Here is a 13077-nt window from a genome sequence, read left to right as displayed (position 1 = left end):
AAATGGATTAAACATATATAATAAAGTAATGACTCTCAGGTTGGAGTCAAGTAAAAAAAAGTCCTGCAACTTAATGCCATTAATAAAAGACAGTAAAACGATCAAGTGGGTAAAATTAAAAGTACAACCACACTTGCACAGGCAAATGCAAAGAAAGCAGTTAAGGCAAATTTATGTCAGTATAATTCTGGATAAAGGCATCAAACATAATGAAAAAAGGGATGCGTAGGTGGCTCAGTCGGTTAAGCATCGGTCTTTGGCTCAGGTCATGATCCCGGAGTCCTGGGATTGAGCCCCACATTGGGCTCCTTGCTCAGGTGGTAGCCTGCTTCTCCCTCTGCCTGCTGCTCCCCCTGCTTGTGCTCTCTCCCTCTGAAAAATGAATAAATAAGTAAATTAAATCTTCTTAAAAAACAATGAAAAAGGATTAACATCATTTATAACTTTCTTTAAATTTCAAATGATTTAACATCAATGGATGAATCAAAGTTACAAAATATTAGCAAAAACCATAGAACAAGTAAGACTCAGTGTTTGACAGATGACTTGGTATTTATAGAACAAAAGGAACTGTTTTTATTTAAAATTACAACTTCCTTCCAGACAGGGTGCATTTTGTTAAAGGAAGGTTCTGAGAGGTCCTTTTCCTGAGCTGAGGACCTTGATGGTTTAGGGATCAGTAAACCCAAGCCTGGAATTTAGGTGGGAGGAGGGTTAGAGAAAATTTAACAGATTTGCCTAAGAGGTAAGAATTTGGGATTCTCAGGGTACCCAGGCAATGGGGGGCTGAGGAGTAGAGACAGGGGACACAAAAAGAATGAGGAGCAGCAAAATGAGAAGTCGGGGTCTTATGAAAGCCCTGGTGGTGCAGCAGCTAAAATAACTTTAGAAACTCAATATTTCAGTTGGAACCCTAAGTTCCTCGCAAATTCTCTGTTCCAATATTAACAAGTACCCACTTGTTATTAATTTTCAGAATCTTTTTTAACAATTGCAGTTGGCTTCACCATCACATTATCAATAATTATTTTAATTTAATATAAATTAGATGTAAGTGTTCACCACTGTTTCCTCTATGTTACATGCCTTTCACTTTCTTCACTTTAATTATGTTAATATAATTTGGCTTGACTGGACTATGTCCTTAGTTACTGTTTTCTAGAAAAGCCAAATTGGGGATATACTTTCTAAATCCTAGCTTGTATAAAACTGTTTTCTTGGGGTGCCTGGGTGGCTCAGTCAGTTAAGGATCTGCCTTCAGCTCAGGTCATGATCTCAGGGTCCTGGGATCCAGGCAGAGTTGGGCTCCCTGCTCAGCGAGGAGCCTGCTTGTCCTTCTACCTCTCTGCCTGCTCATGTACACGAGCTCTCTCTCTCTCTCTCTCATACATAAAATCTTTTAAAACTTTTGTTTTCTTTTACCATCACATAAAGGACAATCTGGGTCACAACTTTGGTCACAACTCTTTTTCCTCAGAAAACTCCTATTGTTTACTAAGAAGTTGAACTGTCAGTCTAGTTTTGTTTCCATTATATATAACTTTAATTTCCTATCTTGGTGTCTGTAGGGTTTTGCTTTTATCCTTGAAATAAAAAAATTGTACTGACACAAGTCCAGCTGTGTGTCTTTTTTCCACAACTCTGTCTTTTGATATTGAATCTTTTTTATCTTGAGTCTTCAGTAAACGTCCTCAGTAAATGTTATCTCTGTTCTTACTCCTGCTCCTGAATCACTTCCTTTCTCTCACTTTGCAGGAGCAGAACCAAGCCATAGCACTGTTAGAACACCAACTTCAATCGTATCTACCAAAATGCCCCTCTCCAACAGAGACCAGTCAGAATCTTGGTGGTGCCTACATGAGGACTGTACTGTCAGTTTCTGTTGTCTAGACATTGCATTATGATCCTCTAGAAATGGAAAGAGCATCTATCTTCCACTTTGGTATCCACATTTTCCCATAAGAGTGCCAAAGCAATATTGCTTGCGTTCAAATGCCTTAGAGGATTTTTAATGAAACAGTTTCATTAAAACAGATTTTACTTATAGTCTGCTCTCCCATCCCAAGATACAGATACAAATCCAACAGAGACCGGATATGGCATGTAGACAAATCTTACTCATAAACACCATGCTGTACTCTGTATTTTCCCCCGGACAGTGAAAGCTCGGTCATGAGGTCAAGTTGGTATACTTAACTTTTAGTTTTCCTAAATTCTGTCTTCTGTAGAAACTGACTTTTGGGGGTGCGTGGTGGCTCAACTGGTTAAGGGTCTGACTTTTGATTTCAGCTCAGGTCTTGATTTCAGGGTTGTGAGTTCAAGCCCTTCATTGGGCTCAGTGGGGTATGGAGAGAGACAGGAAGAAGAAAGAAAGAAAGGAAAGAGGGAAAGAGAGAGGAAGGAAGGAAGGAAGGAAGGAAGGAAGGAGAAAAGAAAGGAAAAAGGGAGAAAGAGAAAAGAGAGAAAGAGAAAGGGAGAAAAACGGAGAGAAAGAAAGGAAAGAAGAAAAGAAAGAGGGATGGAGGGAGGAAGGAAGGAAGGAAGCAGAGAGGGGAAAAAGAAAAAAAAAGAAAGGAAAAGGAAATTTGACATCTGACATTACGGTAGATAATATTTTCAAAGATGGCATGGTATCTGCCATTCCACATGCTTTTTCCCCAATATGAGTCTGTTACTGAGCTGGCCCTGTGACTGCTTTGACCAACAAAATACAGAGGAAGTTTCAAGACCAGGAATTAAAAAGGCCTGGTAGCTTCTACTGTGTGGTCTGCAGGAAGCCAACCAACATGTAAGAAGTCCTGAAACCACCCTGCTTTGAAGAAGTTGCTAAAGAAAAAGTTATTCTGACACTTGGTTGAATGGTAAGAGGGACTTTATTCAAGACTGTTGCAATACAGATATTGTAGCAGAGGAGATCAGCTCAACTCCAAATGTAGCAAAGACAGTTGGAGATTTATAACCAAAGAACAGAATGTCCCTGTTCTGTTCTTTCCGACAGGAGACGGAAAATTACTTAGGGTAAATTCTTGTTGAAGATAGCCAAGGACTTAACATATGAGAGATGGGGAATGAGGAATTTGATCAGATATTTGATCAGGGTAATTTGATCAGATATTTGATCAGATAACAAGGGTAACGGGGACATTCACCACACTTATTGTGACGGTTAATTTTCTGTGTAAAATTAATTGGGCTAAAGGACACCCAGATAGCGTTAAAACATTTCAGGGTGTGTCTGTGAATGTTTTTCTGAAAGAAATTAGCATTTAATCAGAAGACTGAGTAAAGAATATCTGCCTTCACCAATATGGTCAGGCATCATCTAATCTGTTCAGAGTCCAGATAGAACCAAAAGGTGAAGGAAGGGCAAATTTTTCTCTCTTTTCTTGTACTGGGACCTCCATCTCCTAGCCTCCAATATCTGATCTCCTGGTTCTCAGATATATTAACTCTGGGACTTACACCATCAGCTCTCCTGGTTCTCAGGCTTTTGGACTCTGATTTATACCATCAACTTCCCTGGTTCTCCAGTTTTCAGATAGCATATTGTGGTATATCACAGCCTCCATTATGGTGTGAGTCAGTTCCTATAATAATCTCATATATCTATATAAATCTTTTAGTTCTGCCTCTCTGGAGAACCCTAACAAATATACTTAATGTAGCAGGAATCTTGTTAAAATAGGGCTAGCAGGGAGAAGATAGAACAGGGGCTTCCGCACACATTAAACCTCTGACTACGTTGTTCACGTCCCACTGTTTCCATATGTATATGTAAAATGCTGATTTTCTGAAAAGAAGTATTTGAGTTTTTATGATGAAGCTAAAGTATAAAAGCAAAATCCTAAAGCAGGCAAACTACGTATTCTAAAGCTTGGTTTCATTTCATCCCTGTTCGGTTTTCTTGGTCACTGCAGAGAAGCTCTTTTTACAGGAATCATGTATACTTTAAGGAAGAAGTAAGACTTAGTATTTACATCAGCACCAAACTAATCCCCTACTGCGGAACTTAAAGGGTGACTGAGAGGTGGAGATTGAAGGGATGCAGAAAAGTCAGGGGATTCCAGACGGACCAGCTGGGTATCTACCCTCATCCATCATTAGCCTGAATTGGCAAATTATCTAACTTCAATGAGACTCAAGCTTTCGGTGGGGGGTAACAGGAGGGGGTGGAGAGATTTTTGTTTTTTCATTTGTAATAGAAAATACTTGGGACGCCTGGGTGTCTCAGTGGGTTAAAGCCTCTGCCTAAGGCTCAGGTCATGATCCCAGAGTCCTGGGATCAAGCCCCACATCAGGCGCTCTGCTCAGCGGGGAGCCTGCTCTCCCCCACCCCGCCCCACCTCTCTGCCCACCTGTGATCTCTGTCAAATAAATAAATAAAAATCTTTTAAAAAGGAAAACAAAAACACAAAAAATAAAAGAAAGAAAACACTTATCTTACCTTGCCCGGTTTTATGAAAAGTGCCTTTGCTGGTGTGGAAGAAGCAGCCGCTACTAAAAGAGGACTGAAGGTGTGTTCTGTTGAAGAACGGGAATGCTGAAATAGTGCTTTGCAATTAACCTAAGGTATGCAAAAAATAATGAATTGTAGAGTAGAGGGTGTTCTTCTGAAGTTTAAAAAGGTGTATGGCCACATTTCTAACGTTTATACACCTCACTGAAACAGTGAGGTTGTTTTGCTTGTTTCACCACTATAAAAATCCGTATTTGCCAAGTTGAAAGCAAGCTGTGGGGCCCAGGAGCGGATCAAGATTAAACATAAAATACATGGCCTTGCCTGCTCGGATCTGTGTAGACAAACGACTCAGTGGTACAGAGCCTTCACCTAAGGTGAGTGTAGCTAACACCATTAAATTCTCAGTGTGACCCTGGACGTGAAGGATCGTAAAAACGTTACTTCTGCGACAGCAAAAGCTCTTAAAACCCCGTTTTGACAAGATTTAAGAAGAACCTGGACGCTTTCGCGGATCCTCTCGCGAGAGGAGAGATTCTAACGCCACGTCAGAAACTAGAGACGCTGGCGCCGAGCGACAGATGCCGGAACAAGGATCGGTGAAAGCCAGGGACGCGTTGGCTGGTCGGTGGGCGGGACTTCCGCCGGAAGCCGGCGTGGTCCGGAAAATCTCAGAACCGAGTTCCGGCCAGTCTTTCTCCTGGAGGCCCTCGGTGGGCACTCTGTGGGCCTGGGTGAAGATGGCCTGTGCAGCCGCACGGTCCCCGGCCGACCAAGACAGGTGGGTCCTGAGAAAGGGTGCTGCACCGCCCTCCCCATCCCTGAGAAAGGCTGGCGGGTGGGGCTGGTCTCTGTCCCCAGACTCCGGGCCTCTTCCCAGGTGTTGGTTCCTCCGGGAGGCCAGCGGCGCCTGGCTCTTCGTAATATCCCCGAAATTCCGATCCTAGGTAGTTCAGTGTCTGCCTGCGCCGGAGACGAAGGACTTTGGGTGCTACGTGGACAGCACATTAAGTAACAGACTTACAGAGGGAGAAATGTGTTCTTTTCATTGTTACGTTCAGAAAGGCACGTTTGGGTTTTTCAGTTTTCTAATACCTCTGCTGGTGTGGTTTCTGTTTGGGAGCAGGCCCCAGCCTCAGGAAGTTTTTTTTATTGATTTGTCAGAGATCACAAGGAGGCAGAGAGGAAGGGAAGCAGGCTCCCTGCTGAGCAGAGAACCCGATGCGGGGCTTGATCCCAGGACCCCGGGATCATGACCTGAGCCTTAGGCAGAGGCTTTAACCCACTGAGCCAGCCAGGTGCCCCTCATGCTGGCAATCTTTTTTTTTTAAGATTTTGTTTATTATTTATTTGACAGACAGAGATCACAAGTAGGCAGAGAGGCAGGCAGGGAGAGAGGGGGAAGCAGGCTCCCCGCTGAGCAGAGAGCCTGATGTGGGGCTCGATCCCAGGACCCCGGGATCATGACCTGAGCCGAAAGCAGAGGCTTTAACCCACTGAGCCACCCAGGCGCCCCTCATGCTGGCAATCTTGATGATGAAAGAATGAATGAAATTTTTGAAATCCTGCTCTAGTGATACTAGCTGTGCTTCCTTCTGTGGCAGGTTCATTTGTATCTATCCTGCTTATTTAAATAACAAGAAGACCATCGCGGAGGGGAGGCGAATCCCCATAAGTAAGGTAAATGGGCTGGCACCTCTGTCCTTGAGGGGTTGGGGGAGGTTGTACTGTTAGGGCTTCAAGGGCTTCTTCTCTGTACTGTATTGTTTGGGGCCTGAGGTGAACAGCTTCCAGGAATTGGGGTGCTTTTCTTAACAGTGGCGAAACCAGAAAGGCACTAATACCTGACTGGGGGAATTATTCTAAATGGTTCTTCATGAGCTTGTACTTTAAAGGACTTGGGTAGCAGTAGGGTTTGCATGTTGTTGTTTTTTAAGCCAAGGTTATGATACTCTTGCCCTTAATTTGTCAGAGAGAGAGTAAGCACAAGCAGGGGGAGTGTCAGGCAGAGTGAGAAGCAGGCTCCCCACTGAGCAGTGAGCCCGATGCAGGACTCAATCCCAGGATCCTGGGATCAAGACCAGAGCTGAAGGCAGAGGCTTTAACCCAGTGAGCCACCCAGGCGCTCCTACTCTTGCCCTTAATAAAGGAAATCAAACTGGCATTATATGATGTCCAGAATGCAGTTGAGTTATTAAACAGGACTTGCAGAATTTTTTTTTTTTTTAAGATTTATTTATTTGACAGTAAGAGGGGAATTGGGATGAGGGGAGGGGGAAAGAGAGAATCTCAAGCACTCCCCAAACTGAGCAGCTCCATCCCACCACCAAGAGCCTGATGCTTGGGCACCTGAGTGGCAGTTAAGCGTCTGCCTTTGGCTCAGGTCTTGATCCCAGGGTCCTGGGATCCAGTCCCACATAGGGCTCCCTGCCTCGTAGGCAGTCTGTTTCTCCCTCTGCCTCTGCCCTCCCCCGCCACCAATGAATAAATAAATAAAATCTTAAAAAAAAGAAAGAGTTCAACATGTAAGAGACTGAACCACCTAGGTGCCCCAGGTGTTACAGAGAATTTAGATGTGTTGAGTTTTTTAGTTTTATGTCTGTTATCTTTTTTTGGGAGGGGAAATAAAGTTTTAAAATTAATACTTTTAAAAAGGGTGTTAGAGTTTTTAAAAATATGATTTCTCCCTTGTGCTGTTTGAATGGGAAACATCAAGTTCTCAGTTGGCCTGGTGGCATGTTTGGAAAGTGCCTAATCCCAAGTGACGGGTCTTTGTAGCTTTTTTTTTTTTTTAAGATTTTATTTATTTGTCTATTTGATAGAGACAGCGAGAGGGGGAGTACAAGTTAGGGAGAGGGAGAAGCAGGCGTCCTCCTGAGCAGGGAGCCTGATGTGGGGCTCGATCCCAGGACTCTGGGATCATGACCTGAGCTGAAGGCAGATGCTTAACGACTGAGCCATCCAGGTGCCTCTCTTTTTAACTTTTTATTTTGAAAATTGAAGTCATATTCTGTTTTTTTTTTAAGAGTTATTTATATTTTGTAATCCAACAACAGATTCAAGATAACTTGATCTGAAGCAATACATTATTTTTGTCTTATTTAATGTCTCCCATTTTGCTGTTTAAATATGTCTAAAGGAAAGTCTGTTCTGCTGCCCCAGGGTAAAAGAGACTACCAAAGCACTAGTTCAGGAAAATGCCTGCCATCAAGCCACTGTGACAGGCCTCTGGGAGCAGCTCTCACACAATTTGGAGAATAATTAAATTGTTTTTAACTTTATTTGTGTACAACATACACACAAAAATATACATAAGTCTTAAGTGTATATCTTGATTCACTTTTACAAACGGAATACACATGGGTAACCAAGCACCCAAATTAAAAAAAGAAGGTGTGGGCACCTGCGTGGCTCAGTGGGTTAAGCCTCTGCCTTCGGCTTGGTCATGATCTCAGGGTCTTGGGATCAAGTCCCCTGCCAAGCAGAGAGCCTGCTTCCTTCCTCTTTCTCTCTGCCTGCCTCTCTGCCTACTTGTGATCTCTGTCACATAAATAAATAAAATCTTAAAGAAGGTGTGATCAGCACCCAGGAAGATTCCTTTGTCACCTCACAGTCACTTCCCCCGCCACATATACTCACATACAAGGATAACCATATCCTGACTTCCGACGCAATAGATTACTTTTGCTTGTTCTTAAACTTTATTTAAAAGGCGTTATACACTATGTACTTTTTTTTTTTTTAAGATTTTTATTTATTTATTTGACAGACAGAGATCACAAGTAGGCAGAGAGGCAGGCAGAGAGAGAGAGGAGGAAGCAGGCTCCCTGCTGAGCAGAGAGCCCAATGCAGGACTTGATCCCAGGACCCTGAGATCATGATCTGAGCCGAAGGCAGTGGCCTAACCCACTGAGCCACCCAGGCGCCCTACACTATGTACTTTTGTACGTCTTTTTTTCACTGAACTTTAAGCTTAAATTTATTCACATTTTTTAGTGTAGTTTGTTAATTCTCATTGCTTTGTAGGAGGGTTTCTCAACAGCAGCACCATTGACATTTTGAGCCAGATCATTTTGAGCCAGGTAATTCTGTTATCAGGGCTAGTCTGTGCTTTCTCGTTGTTCAGCAGCATCTTTGGCCTCTACCCACGAGATGCCAGTGCCTTACCTGACTCCTCTGACAATTAGAAATGTCTCCTAGCATTGCTAAATGTCAGGGGGCAGAATTGCCTTGCTGAAAACCACTGCTCTGTAGTACTGAATTATATAAATAAATCACAGGCCATCCTACCATTGATGGATAATTGGTTTCTAGTTTAAGGCTACTTTACATGCTACTGCTGTCAATGTTCTTGAGTTTGTCCTCTAGGAAACATTTTTGCATTGTTCTTGGATATGTACTTAGAAGTGGAATTGCAGAGCCATGAAGAATGCATATGTTTAGCTTTAGTAGATACTACCAAACAATTTTCTAAAGTGGCTGTATCTGTAATGGTTGTTTAACCAGTATTCCTTGAGCACCTACTATGTTCCAAGCATCATTCCAGATACTTGGGAATTTACAGATAAACAGAACAGTCCCTGCCTTTGTGAAGTGTATGTTCTGTTGGAAGGGGGATGGACACACAGCTATAAATTAGGGTTATTTCTGTACTTTTAAAAATTACAGTGGAGGGACGCCTGGGTGGCTCAGTTGGTTAAGCAGCTGCCTTCGGCTCAGGTCATGATCTCAGCGTCCTGGGATCGAGTCCCACATGGGGCTCCTTGCTCGGCAGGGAGCCTGCTTCTCCCTCTGCCTCTGCCTGCCATTCTGTCTGCCTGTGCTCGCGCTCTCTCCCTCTCTCTCTCTGACAAATTAAAAAAAAAAACCTTAAAAAAAAAAAAATTACAGTGGAAACTACCATACCTAGTGAAAAAGAAAATCTAAGGTTTTGATAACTGTTGTGATCCTCATATTTGATTCACACAACGATGTAGCAGTATCTGCTTAAGGTAAACTGTTTAGTGTTTTTGTTTTTAACTGTTCAGGCTGTTGAAAATCCTACAGCTACTGAGATTCAAGATGTGTGCTCAGCAGTTGGACTTAATGTATTCCTTGAGGTAAGAGGTGGTTCTTTCTTCACTGTTTTTCCTACTCAATCTCATTGATGTGACAACTTTTTAAAGCCTGTTTTATATTTTTTTTTTTTTTATGTTAGAAAAATAAAATGTACTCTAGAGAGTGGAATCGTGATGTTCAGTACAGGGGCAGAGTCCGGGTCCAGCTAAAACAGGAAGACGGCAGCCTCTGTCTTGTACAGTTCCCATCACGTAAGCTTTTTTTTTTTTTTTTTAAATGAACAAATAAAGTTTGGCAACCGGTCGTTCTCTACAAAAAAAGTTCTAAAACTGACCCCTTTGAAAGGTAAAATTCATAATTTGCATGTTGCAGATGAATTTAAGAAAGGCTACTGCTGAGGAAGGGAGGAAAACAGTGGTTCTCACTTCTTTTAAGTTAAGGACCTCTAAGAATGTGGTGAAACCTAGTCATTTATTTAAAAAATTTGTTTTGTGAACTTTTTATAACCTCTAGAAATCCGTCATTATTCCCAGGTTAAGAGTGTAGAATTATTGAGTGGTCAGATGTTAATTGGCATTTCAGATCCTAGAGGCCTGTGAGGTCTGTTAATAATTTCTGTCTTTAATTTAAAAGCCATATTGAGTGAAAACTGCAAAAGGAATGCATAGTGTGACACCACTCTGGTACATTTAAATACAAAATGTTACTATTTATTGGTGTATATGTAATATTATTTATTGACATTTATGTATGTAAATTTAATGGACTGGAGGAAAACCCCAGTCTTAAAATAGTAGGTAACCTAATGATGAACAGGGCATGGGAAGTAGGGACACAGGAATGGTGCTCACAGAAGACCAGCATTATCTCTAGTGTTTTATTTCTTAAAAAAACAACAGTAACCAATTATCAGTATTCCAAAATAATTAATTCTGGCTTTGGGGAAGATGAATTTTTTTGTACATGATTCTTTTCTGAATTCTTTATTTCTAAAAACTATAATTTTTTAAATCGAGCTGTTATTTTTTTTTCTTGTCACAATAACCCCAAGCTGACAACTAAATGGTATTTATTTATTTGTTTGTCAGAAAGAGAGAGAGCACAAGCAGGGGGAATGGCAGGCAGAGGGAGAAGCAGGCTCCCTAAAGGAGCCCAGTGTGGAACTCTGTCGCACTACCCTAGGATCATGACCCAACCCGGAGGCAGATGCTTAACCGACTGAGCCACCCAGGTGTCCCTAGATTGGTTTCTCTGTGCTAAAACCTTTCTAGGTTGGTAGATAATTCTAGAAACAAGATTTTTACTTGGATTAACAGGTAGTATATTAGAGTGTATTTATGTATTTATTCTTCTCTTTGACATCTTCTTTTATTATCTGCTAAAAGTCAAAAGACAGGGAAGCCTGGGTGGCTCAGTTGGCTAAGCATCTTCCTTCCGCCCAGGTCTTGATCCCAGGATCCTGTGATCGAGCCCTGTCTTGGGCTTCCTGTTTAGGGGGTAGTCTTTTTCTCTCTCTCTCTCCCTGTGTCCTCTACCTGTGTTGGCTCTTGCTCTCTCTCTCTCTCTCTCTCAATTAAATGAATAAAATCTCAAAAAAAAGTCAAAAGACAACAAAAAAAAAAATTTTAAAAATCAAGAGACAAGAAACTTGACCAGTAAATAAAATGTAAGTAAAAATTACAGTTGAACAATGTTGCTCCCAGTTTCCAATAAGAAAAAAGAAAGTAAGGGAAAAACTGAGGGGCTCCATGTATTGGAAGTAGCTACTAGATCTGGAGGGAGGTAGTTGGTGTACAGATCAGTGTACCTATACACATGAAATCATCTGGGCATATGAGTAACATCTTTCGTAGCCTGATAACATTGGGTTTTTGTTACAAGACTGAGTGGCCCTCTGTTTCTTTAGCTTAAGGTACAGTGATATCCTGACTCTCTTTCCAGATTGTTATATTTCAACTTACTCCCCCTTTGATCTTCAAGTCAGTTACTAGAACCAGGACCAAAATAGGTGTTTCAAATAAATATTTCAGTATCGTTCTTAGTACTTTTTCTCAGGAAGGCTCCCACTTGAGCAAGTCATGTCTTTATAGTCATTTATTTTTTTTAATCTTTGTCATTTTCCTGATGTGATCTCAAGTTAATGAGCTTGTAGGTCTTATTCCTTAGATCATACACTAAACCTAACTTCTTGTTCCTAGGTAAGTCAGTAATGTTGTATGTAGCAGAAATGATACCTAAACTAAAAACAAGGACACAAAAAACAGGAGGTGGTGACCAAAGTCTTCAGCAAGGAGAGGGAAGTAAAAAAGGGAAAGGAAAGAAGAAGAAGTGACCAGATTTGAGAGTCAAGTCTGTGGTGCTACTGTGAGAGTTAGTGAATGAAGGCTTCTAACTTACATCTTAGAGAAATGGAAGCTTTTTATTTGCATCATTTAACCGAACTGTGGACATCTCTGCCTCCCAGCTTCAGCATCAGAGTTGACAATGAAATAAATTTATATCAGAAGTTTGCATCTAGCTCTTATGCAGTATAAAAGAATTTTTTTTTGCTTTTCAACACAGAGTTTTTGTGGAAGAAAGAAGCATATTTTTTAATGGACAGTGGACTCTGCCATAAGTTACATGAAATCCTGTATCTGTCCTGTGTGTAAACATGTTTCAGATAAATGAGTTTAAATAAAGATTTGAAATACACATTTTCTTCAGCTTTTAAGTTAATCAAATAAAATTTGAAACTGACTATTTTAGCTTTTTCTCTTTTGCTTATGAACTAAATGCTAGTAGAGGAGATAATTGAAATCGATAAAATGGGTAGTGGAGGCTTAGTGTGAGCTTAGAACTAGAAGAAAATGGTTAAATCCTTTTGGACGTCTATAGATGATATTATTTCAGTTATTGTAACTGAACGTTCAATTACTAGTTTTTTGATGTATGGAAAGTCTTGGACTTGAAGCTTTAGATTTGCTTATTTTGTTGGCTTAAGAACATCATTTTAATTGGAGTTTTAAAATTACCCATGCTTTAACACCTTGAGATGTGTTTTTTTCCAAGAAACTAAACTGGATTGAAGATTCTGGCTTTATTTCAAAGACTGTTCTGAAAGTGGCAATTTTGTGTTAAAATTTGAGGGAACCATCTTAAAGCAGCCATTTGTTTTTGTCCACTGAGCATCATTTGGGGAGCTGCCTTTTCTGATTCCATATGCTTCTGGAAGGGCTTTTAATTACAGGACTGCCTCTTGACCACAGGGTATGACCCATCCCAGGCCAATGGTTTATTTCTCAGGAATTCTAATCTGGAACAGAAACACAGACATACAGATGATGGGAGCTAAGATATATAATGGTCTACAAATTTGAGTTATCTGAATCCTGGTTTTTTGAGGCTGGGTTTGGCTCTTCTATGAGTTCTGTCAACTGTGCTTTATATCCTTCTAGTAAATCCCATTTTCTTTAAGTTTTCATTGCTTGAAAGAAGAAATTCCACTTCATTACAAAGTAAGTGAACCCAGCGTTTCAGAGTGTTAGGTGGACTTCATACACCCAAGCTGTATGAAGAGGACT

At 41.1% G+C, this 13077-nt stretch overlaps 1 protein-coding gene and 1 long non-coding RNA gene across 2 annotated transcripts; one reads left to right on the top strand and one right to left on the bottom strand.

Annotated features, from left to right (window-relative positions):
• Positions 1 to 339: 339 nt before the first annotated feature.
• On the bottom strand, positions 340 to 5037 carry LOC122900921. Its single transcript, XR_006383334.1, has 3 exons — positions 4955 to 5037; positions 4445 to 4564; positions 340 to 372 (listed from the first exon to the last, which is right to left on the bottom strand). It is a non-coding gene; the product is annotated as an uncharacterized LOC122900921 (long non-coding RNA).
• Positions 5038 to 5113: 76 nt separating this feature from the next.
• On the top strand, positions 5114 to 12208 carry SRP19 (signal recognition particle 19). The gene is made up of 5 exons (XM_044264160.1): positions 5114 to 5237; positions 6061 to 6136; positions 9484 to 9555; positions 9654 to 9765; positions 11713 to 12208. The coding sequence occupies exons 1-5, from the start codon at positions 5197 to 5199 to the stop codon at positions 11844 to 11846; spliced, it is 435 nt and encodes a 144-aa protein (XP_044120095.1). The 5' UTR covers positions 5114 to 5196; the 3' UTR covers positions 11847 to 12208.
• The last annotated feature ends 869 nt before the right edge of the window (positions 12209 to 13077 follow it).

The sequence above is a fragment of the Neovison vison genome, chromosome 1, assembly GCF_020171115.1.
Source record: "Neovison vison isolate M4711 chromosome 1, ASM_NN_V1, whole genome shotgun sequence".
Classification (NCBI taxonomy): Eukaryota; Metazoa; Chordata; class Mammalia; order Carnivora; family Mustelidae; genus Neogale; species Neogale vison.
This window is presented reverse-complemented; position numbering and strand designations above follow the sequence as displayed.